This window comes from Pipra filicauda, unplaced genomic scaffold (assembly GCF_003945595.2).
Source record: "Pipra filicauda isolate LSUMZ 115617 unplaced genomic scaffold, ASM394559v2 scaffold487_size526621_pilon, whole genome shotgun sequence".
In the NCBI taxonomy this organism is placed as follows: domain Eukaryota; kingdom Metazoa; phylum Chordata; class Aves; order Passeriformes; family Pipridae; genus Pipra; species Pipra filicauda.
In genome coordinates, this window is record NW_024104628.1 from 223,162 (window position 1) to 233,037 (window position 9,876).

The following is a 9,876-nucleotide window of genomic DNA, read 5'->3' on the forward strand; positions in this document are numbered from 1 at the left end:
AGCTAAATAAAAAATACAAGAAGTGAAAGGCACAGCAGCAAAAGGGAAGGATTGTGGGATAACCCCGTCAGGAAGCTCAGCCCCACACAGCCACTTGCTCCCTCCCCATAGGGTGACAGGGGAGAGAACTTAAGCGTAGAAGTGAGAGAACTCGTGGGAGATGAGGACAGTTTAACAGGAAAAGCACAAGCCATCATCCACTGCTTCCCATGGGCAGGCAGGTGTTCAGCCATCTCCAGGAAAGCTGGACTCCATCAGGTGTAACAGAGACTTGGGAAGGCAAATGCCATAACTCCAAGTAGCTCCCCTTCCTCCTTCTTTCCCCAGCTTTTATTGCTGAGCATGATGCCCTGTGGTCATGCCTGGCTGTGTCCCCTCCCAAATCCTCATGCACCCCCAGCCCACTCACTGTAGGGGAAGGGTGACAAACAGGAAAGGCCCTGGGGCTGTGTAAGCCAATGTAAAACAAGTAACCAAACACTTATCAAGGCTCTTCTAATCACAAATCAGAAACGTAGCACCACACAAGCTACTATGAAGAAAATTAACTCTATCCCAGCCAAAAAGGTACCAATACATTTACTTGACATAAACATATTCAATTAGAAAAAAAAAAAAAGGTTATTCAGGACAAGTAACAGAATGACCCTGCCACTTTAAAGATAAAAGAGATGGGGGGAAAAAAATAAATAAATCAGTGAAATCACCTGACTGAAGGGTCATCTTTCCACCTGCTCAGATACCAAAAAAATACTGATTTCAACCCTGCCTTAAGATGCATTTGCATATCCTTTGTGCTGTGGGTGCAGCTTACTGCTAAGCCCTAGTCTGAGTAAACACTTGCTCTTCTAAATGACTGCTGAAAAGAGATAACAGTAAATCACTGCAGTTAGTTCCACAAGCCTCTTCTGCTTGCAGAAAAACCAATTCAGAACTGCCTGTCCTCTCCAGCCACAGCTTCCTCTCACACAAGACATGCCCATTTTCTCTATTGTGTTCATCGCTGCTCGGGGGGTTCCACTAGCCCAGGTCAGCAAAGTAACCAAGATAAACAAACCACACACACAAAAAAAGGACACATACCATAAGGATGTAAATGTTTTCATACCCAGACCTTCCAGCTATCTGATGTATTCCTAGGATATCCTGAGTTAGCATTCAACAGCTTAAAAAAAAAAACAAACCAGAACTTTTTTGCATACAAGGCTGTTTATTTTGTTAATTTACCAGTTAATTACATGTAGGTCGTAGAAAGAGCCACACATGAATAAACCACACCACATCACATCACACCTGGAGAACTCCCACTATGGGTTCAATAATAAGCTTTAGATAGATGACCTGTAGGGCACTTCTCTATCAAAACAATAATTCTTTAGAAACTACTCAGATTAAAATCTTTCAAGACAAACAGCACATGACATCTGCCTTGTAAAACTAGACTTCATGGTTTTTTTTTGGTCATCCATCCTGGCTGCAGGTGCTCTGTATGGGACACGGGACATTCACCATCTATTATCAGTCAGCATAAGGTAAGTCCACAAACAGATTGTGTTGCTTAACACGATCGATTGCAATTCAGACAACAAACAAAAGAGTTACCGGGTGCTGTTAGTGGCTGGGGACAAGAAGAAACAAGACATTTTACCCCCAAAATATTGAGGCAAAGGCCTTTCAACACACTCAAGAACTTCTTGCTGCAGCAAACGAGGCGAGCTGAGCATCAGGCCCACCCTCAACCCAACCAGCAGAGAGAAGAGTTTATCCACCTTTTCCCTGCTGAGCTCTACAGGCAAGGAAGTTTTCCTACCTGCAGGATCAGTGGGCTCAGCTTAGAAGAACTAACAGCTTCTGACGGGGTGAATGCAGGAATTCTGACTAAACCTGGCACAAACACGAAGTGAGCATTGCAACTCCTGACTTACACTGTTATTTTCAGAAAGCATTTCAAGCAGCAACTGAGATGGGCAGGGGAGCTGAAAGCAGTAGCAGGCACTTGAGCTAAAATTTAACATGTCAATACCCCTCTGCTTGTTACTGACCCCTGTGTATGTGCCCATGTGCACTTGTATGAGCGTGTATAAAAGGAGAAAATAAATTTAAAAAACCCCAAGCTTTGTTAGTATCAAAAAGAATAGTAAAAGCATCATTATTATTCTTTCCAGTAATGTCTAGACACTCTATGAGACTTTCAGAAGCAATCAGGCAGCACCCTCATGTCAGACACAGACAGGATACCACTTAAAGTGATACTCACATGGCTTATAAATGCAGGATTGCAAAATAATCCACTGTCTTGATAGTCTTGACTGATTGTTCAAGGCTCACCCATGCACAGAAGAGATTATACCTGCATTAACTGCTTATGCTACAAATGTCCACAGAATCACAGACAGCACCTTTGACAATGATCCTTCATTCTTAAAAGGGAACGGAATAATTGAGTTTTCAGATGACTGACCATAAGCAAACAAGATGAACTCCTAACACAAACATGCAGGAACACACAGGAAAATAAAGCTTAAAACCCTGTTGTCTGCAGAGATGTAAACCTTGCTTTTCAAAGCAGACAGGAGGATTAAGGATGGGCAGTACAAGCATGGACAGAAAAAGCCAACATGGACATAACTTCTGATCTGGAGTTAAAAACAAAATCAACAGTTGTAGGAATGGGAACAGAAACACAGTTCAACACAGACAAGACAGTGATTTTAACACCCATTAGTTTATTCCTTTAAATTGCAACCTCACTTTTTAGCAAGACTCCACCCTAGGGAGTCTCTTTCAAAAGAGTATCTTGTAGCTTTGCTTGGTTTTAAGGCACTGTATTTGGTTACATACCTCAGACTTTGTACAATGATCTACTATTTCCAGCTGCTGTAGCTGTTACTGTAGCATTACTGTACCTTTTGTTGTGGTCAGGGGAAATATGCTTCTTTCTTCTCCTGTCTCCATATTTATTTCCAAAGAACTTAGTTTTACTGTAAGCTATGCATATATCATACCTACCTACTTAAATCTAAATATCAAGGCTGTCTCTGAAGGTATACAGCAAGCCTTAGCAATCTCTACTTATGTTTATTGCAAAATGCAATAATCTTAAACAAATCCGCACAATGCTGTTTGAAAATAGATTTAGGAATTGGAATAATAATAGGAATTAGATATTAGGAGGAAGCCCTTTGCTGTGGTGAGGGTGGTGAGGCACTGGAACAGGTTGCCCGGGGAGGCTGTGGATGCCCCATCCCTGGCAGTGTTCAAGGCCAGGTTGGATGGAACTCCGAGCAACCTGGGACAATGGAAGGTGCCCCTGCCCATGGCAGGGGAGTTGGAACTGGATGATCTTTAAGGTCCCTTCCAACCCAAACCCAAAACCATTCCATGATTCTATGAAATAAGTTTTAAGCTTCTTACCATTCAGCACAGTTTCTTATTAAATCTCCTTCTAGATGGGCTTACAGTTTTACAGTTTTCAAAGCATGTGAACTGTGAAGGCATCAGGCTTCTTTACCGATTCCTACTGAAATACTTGGCAAAGTTTTACCCTCTAAGCAAGTATTGCCAACCAAAAATACCCATCACTGGACATCCTGAATATGTACATATTGGATATTCCATCAATATCCATGCCCAGCATCCACACACACTTAGCTGACATGGAACTCCTTGCCCTCGGAGAACATGAGCCACGGAAGAGTTAAGCATTATCCTTGCCATCTCCACTGCTCCATGGCCTTGTACGGCCTCCCTGGAGATACTCCAGAACCGTCTGGACGAAATCCTGTGCCATGTGCTCCGGGATGACCCCGCTGGAGCAGGGAGGCTGGACCAGGTGACCCGCCGTGGTCCCTTCCAGCCCGACCCAGTCTGTGATCCTGCGGTTCTGCACCGACTCTCCCTCCTCCTGCACGAGTCACAGCCGCATCATCTGCCTGACACAATTCCCCCTCCACCCAAATACTTCACCCGTGACCGAACCAAAGCTCCTTTTCCGAGTCATTCACCACCACCCCGGCGTCCCCATTCCCGCTGTGCCTCTCCCCAACAAAGGCGACCCGCGCACCCGGAGCTCACACCCCATGGCGGTGTGAGCTCGCAGGTCGGACTCGGTGATCCCGGAGCTCTTTTCCAACCTCAGTGATCCCGGGATTCGGCGAAACCAGCGCTGACACGGGGCCGCCGCGCACCCCCGCCCTACCCGGGGCTCATCCCCACACCCCGACCCTTCCCGCGGTGAGGGCGGGCGGCCTCGCCTGCCGCGAACCTGGCTCCGAGCCGGGCGGGCAACGCCGTGCCCTGCTCGCGGAGCCGCCCTCCGCCCCGGCAGCGGCACTCCGGGACGCCCCGGCGGCCCCCCGTCCCTGACTCACCGGCGGCGAGGGCGGCGGCGATCAGCACCCACGCCGCGCCGGGCCGGCCCGCGGAGCCTCCGCCCGCCGCCATCTTCCAGCCGCCACCGCCGCCTCCTCCCCGCGGCGCCCCCATTGTCCGCCCCCGGCCGCCCGCGGGCCCGCCCCCCGCCCCCTGCCCCGCCCGCCCATAGGCCGCCGCAGCTGTCAGTCACACACACCCCCCCGCCCCGCCCCGCTTCCCCGCGGCGATTGGGCAAGAGAGGCATCAGTCAAGCTCGGGCGACCTATGCGCGCGGGGAACGTGTTGTCCCGCCCCCCCAGCTGGGCGCGGCGTTAGCGCCCCCCCGCGGCCGGCGGGCGGAACTGAGGGGCGCCGTGCCCGGGGGCTGTGGCGCCGATCCCGCGGGCCGGTGAATCCCGGGGATCACTGGATCACTGCGTCAGTTAGGTTGGAAAGGAACTCTGAGATCACCGAGTCCATCCTGTGACCGAACACCACCGTCTCAGCCAGACCATGGCACTCAGTGCCACGTCCAGTCTTTTCCTTAAACACCTCCAGGGACAGTGACTCCACCACCACCCTCGGCAGCCTATTCCAATGTCTGATCACCCTTCCTGTGAAGAAATTCTTCCTTATGTCCAACCCAAACCTCCCCTGGCACAGCTTGAGGCCATGTCACTTGTTCCCTGGGAGCTGAGCCCGCCCCCCACCTGGCTACAACCTCCTTTCAGGGAGTTGTGGAGAGCGATAAGGTCTCCCCTGATCCTCCTCTTCTCCAGGATAAACATCCCCAGTTCCCTCAGCCGCTGTCGTAGCACCATAGCCTCAGGCTCTGGTGCTGCCCAAGAGATAACCTGCTTGCCCCAAGCTTATCCCAGTGCCTTTGCAGGCACTGTACTGACCATCCAAGCTGGCATTAAATCCGTCTGCAAATAACTGCCAGTCACGCCAATGGAGTTGTCCATCCCTTGGTCAAAACCCCCACGGGAGCTGTGGGGTGGCTGTGGCCCGCAGGGACCACAGAGGTTTGATCACACCACAGCGGTTTGATCACACCACAGCGTGGTGTCCCAGACACTCTGAGCTGTGCAAGGCTCCTGCTGTGCATCGCTCAGCCCAGTTTTCCAAAGAGACACTTCCACAGAGTGTGCTCCCACAGCACCCGTTTAGTGCCCCAGCCTCTCGGGGCATGGGCAAGCCTTGAGTTCCCCCAGGTGCACGCTGCGGTGAGAGTCAGCAAGTGCTCATCCCAAGGGAAGCAGGAGAGCACTGCTGCAAGCTCTGAGCACGGACAGCAGTGGTTCCCCTGCCTCCACCGAGATCCTGGTTGTTTTTCCCTGTTAGCTCAGAGAGCCTGTTTCAGCGTGTGCTGCCTGTAAGTGCAGGCTCCTTCAGAAGTTCTGCTACGCCAATCGCATAACCACCTTTGCCTTTCGCCTGAAAATACCTGCTTGGAATTTCCCTCAGCTTGCTGACTGGACTCCCTGCTGTTACACGCCTCCTGAGACCACACTTTCATCCTTCCTTCTTCCCCCTCACTTTTGGGAACCTCTTTTTAAGTGTTTCGTCTTTTCCTAAGCCGTGTATTTTAAACAAGTTGCACAAGCTGAGTCATATCACAAGGCTATTGCTCACTGCATCCATGAGACTTCAGAAGCCTGTGGCGTGCTCTGCTCCTGCCCAGTGCTCCAAGGACGCTGGTCCTCTCCCAGGACCTGTGCCACCAGTCTCTCTGCCGCTCTCTGGCCACCTCATCACATCTGCACAGGAAAGAAGCCACAGGAAAGCCCCGCTCCCGTGTGCCATGATGAGGAGAGCCATGACAAAGCAAGCTCCTGCAAAAACACAGGCAGATTATCTTTTTCCAGCTGTGATGCAAGATGCCAGGCTACAGTGTTGATGGGATTTAAAATGTAACAGCTTATGCAGTCATTATTTACACCCTAAGGGGAAGCTCTGGAGCATGTTTCTCAGCTAACTGTTGTACACGTTCTCTAGAAACCCAGGCTACCAGAAATCCAGGGCAGCAATTGAGAATAAATATCAACAACACAGGCAACTCTTTGTATCACGGGGAATTACCACCTTGTTTGGTTGGAACCTCATTTAGTCCCTCTGACTTCCCTTTATTCAACTCACCAGTATCCCTGCTTTCCAAATGGAGCAGAAACCTATAGGCAGCCTCACCTTTCTAGACATTTTTGCAAGATAGCAAACCTAAAGTGTTTTTTTTTTAATGTTGCCTTTTTCTCATTCTCTAATTTACTGTCCTCCACAGAGCTTACACATTCCCTTTTTATGTACTAATAAGCCTGATTTGGCCACACGTGTCCCTTACCAGAGGATTCCTACACTTTCTCTTCCCTGACAGAGCTGAGATCACACTGTCACAGGTACAGCCCTGTTTGTTGTGTAGTAACACAGTTGTTCCATCCAGAAAACATCTGAGATAGTATCTGGTCTGCTGACAGCAGAACATTCTTTATCCAAATAGATATGATCAAATTATTTTCTTCTGCTATTTCCAGAGAGGAAACGGGGTCCAGGAACAACTTAATTTGTCCTGAGGAACACATATTGCATTTTTATGCTATGAGATGCTACTATTAAGGTTATGATATAAAGAACTGGGAACACTTCTCAGAGTAACCTGTTAAATGTACCACACAATTCCCTAACTCACCTCAGCACCCAGATCCCAGAGAAGCTAAAATACACCCAAATGCAGGTGTAGTTGCTGCTGTCCTTTTCCCTTCCAGCTATGCAACTCTACCCCACCTAGTGATAATACCAGTATTTATCTGAATTTCTTAGAAATTCAGCTCAGCTGGCAAAAAACTCATTCTTTCTCTGCCTGCCTATGGAGACCAGGGGAGTTGTTTCTTCTCTTCATGGTGAATCCATTCCCTCTCAGGTCCGAGAAGCAGCAGTGACAGGGCAGGACTGCTCAGATCACGGCAGCCACCTGGCAGGCTGCTGTCGAGTTGCCCAACTGGTTTTTGAGCTTTCTCACACACAGTAACATCAACATTGAGGAAAAACGTTTTTGTCCCTTTTTTTTTTTGGGTGTGTGTCTTTTTTTTTTTGTGTGTGTGTCTTTTTTTTTCCTTATCACAGAAGGAAGATCGAAACCAGTGTGTGTCACTGGGAAAGAGGTTAAATAATTTTTTTCATGGCTGCTGTTTGTGTTAGAAATTCAGATCTTTGTTATCCTACTGTTTTGGAGACATCTCTAGTAGCTTGACAGAGAGAGCAAGCAGGATTATGATGTGAAAAGAAAAATAAAAGTAATATCTTCTAGGAGGAGAAGCAAATATATTCAAACTGATTTTACATTTTCAATGGTTTTGATTGTTTTCTATTTAGCTTGTATCTCCTAGAAGAATTGTACAGTAGACACTGCTTAGCATATAAAGATATGCATTCCTGCAAAAAATACCCCAACCAACATGCTCATTTTGAATGAGTAAGAGAAGAACACGAGAAAGAAAAAAAATCAGGCTCTATTTGTACAAGAAAGTATTGAGTGTCTATTACAACATTTCTTTTTCTTCTGCAAATTGGGAGGAGCAGTGTCTAGGAGATAACGCCACATTCATGTTTACTCTGGTTAAATAGAAATGCAGTGGTTCTTTCAAAACTCAGAGCTGGCAGCAGCACAGTAATTGCACGTGGTCCTTGGAGAGTTTGGTAATTATTTTTCACAGAATTCTTAGGGTGGGAAGGGACCTGTGGAGATCATCCAGTCCAACCCCCCTGCCAAGGCGGGGTCATCTGGAGTGGGTTACACAGAAACATATCCAGGTGGGTTTGGAATGTCTCCACAGAGGGAGACTCCATGACCTCCCTGGGCAACCTGTTCCAGCGTTCTGCCACCCTCCATGGAAAGAAGTTCTTCCTCATGTTGAGGTTCAACTTTTTGTGTTTTAGTTTATGGCCATTACTCCTTGTCCTGTTGGCATCACTGAAATCAGTCTGGCACCACCCTCTTGACACCCACCTTTGAGAAATTTTCATTCATTGATGAGATCCACTCTGTCTTCTCTTCCACAATTTGATTTTTCCGTAATTTGATTAAGAAAAATGTCTTGGATCACCCACTATGCAAGGATAAGTGTTCTGAGGAAAACTTATGATGGAAAGGGATGTGAATGATGAGCTACTCCAGTGCTGAACTGAAGCTAAGGAACAATTTGAGCCATGAGTATTCTTGATAACCTTGATGTATAAAAAAGCCCATGAAATGAAAGCAATTCTTTTCCCCATCTCTGCCGCCTACCTTCCCCTCAGCTTCTTGGAATATAAGCAAAATTAGTTACCACAGGGAGATGAGCCAAGGTAGCACCGACCAGCACCAGCGCTGTAAGAAGACTCTGTTTAAACAGGTCTGCATAAAATCTTCACCTGTAAGGTCGGGAAGTACCGTCGCCACTGCCTGGCCGTCGCACGAATTATGGAAAAGAACCACGAATTCCCCCTTTTTCATCTGAGGTTTGCGGTCCGGCTGCCGCGGTCCAGCGCTCGCCATGTACGGGCAGCTCTCGCACCCACGGGCAAAGGGGCTGCCGCAGTGCCCGGCAGGAACCCGGAGCACCGGGAAAAACGGGACGGGCGGCGCGCCCGGGATCTGTCCCGATGAGGGGCGGGCGGCAGCACCGGAGCTTTCCTGTAAAGTGGAGAGAAGGGCGCAATCACGGCGGCTCGTTGGTCTAGGGGTATGATTCTCGCTTAGGGTGCGAGAGGTCCCGGGTTCAAATCCCGGACGAGCCCGTGTTTTTTTTTTTCTTCTTTTTTTAGCTCCTTTCTCCGCTCAGCGATGCGACCCCGCGTTCTCCCCTGCGCCCCTCGGGCAGCGGCAGCAGCGAAGGGACAACGAGAGCCACCCGCTCCTTTTTAGCGCAAAGAAAAGCGTTAACAACTCGCCGGGGAGAGGCCGCTCCTCTTCGCCTCGCACCGGGCGCCGCTACCCAGAATTTTCCCCGCCCTCCCCCTCACCTTTCCCACCCCGCAGGCCCCGGAGGTCGCTCCTCGCCGTTCCACCGCCCCCGGCCCCGCTCCCGCGCCTTCCCCACGCTGCGGGCGGGCCGGAGGCGCAAAAGCGCTCCCGGAGGGAACCGCGGCGGCAAAACAGGAAGCGCTGAGCGCCCCCTTCCCAGCGGGCTCGTCCGGGATTTGAACCCGGGACCTCTCGCACCCGAAGCGAGAATCATACCCCTAGACCAACGAGCCGCTCTGCCAGTGCTTTCCCGCCTCAGCAGTTCACTGCCTTCCCGCCTCCTTCCCGCCCCAGCCACCCTCGTCGGCGCTTTTGTGGGTCCGTCCTTCCCCGCCACCACCGCACCCGCGGTGGCTTTGCCCGCCGCTCCGGAGCACATCGCTCCTCTCCATAACTGATCCCATTTCCCCCTTCCCTCCCTCTCCAGGGTAACCCGTGGCATCGCCCTTCCCTCGACCCTTCGACTCCGCTTGGCAGCGGTGACTCCGAGTCCCGCGGGGGGTGCGGCGGCCCCCGCGCCGCCCCGC

At 50.0% G+C, this 9,876-nt stretch overlaps 1 protein-coding gene and 2 non-coding genes across 3 annotated transcripts in view; 1 reads left to right on the forward strand and 2 right to left on the reverse strand.

Annotated features, from left to right (window-relative positions):
* Positions 1-4,466, reverse strand: part of MPZL1 (myelin protein zero like 1) — a 31,809-nt gene extending 27,343 nt beyond the window's left edge. The window contains exon 1 of the mRNA XM_027722321.2: positions 4,371-4,466. Coding sequence (XP_027578122.1) covers positions 4,371-4,443 — 73 coding nt within the window. The 5' untranslated portion in view covers positions 4,444-4,466. The remainder of the gene's footprint in view (positions 1-4,370) is intronic.
* Positions 4,467-9,051: 4,585 nt separating this feature from the next.
* Positions 9,052-9,123, forward strand: TRNAP-AGG. Its single transcript has one exon. It is a non-coding gene; the product is annotated as a tRNA-Pro (tRNA).
* Positions 9,124-9,510: 387 nt separating this feature from the next.
* Positions 9,511-9,582, reverse strand: TRNAP-CGG. The gene has a single exon. It is a non-coding gene; the product is annotated as a tRNA-Pro (tRNA).
* Between the last annotated feature and the right edge of the window lie 294 nt (positions 9,583-9,876).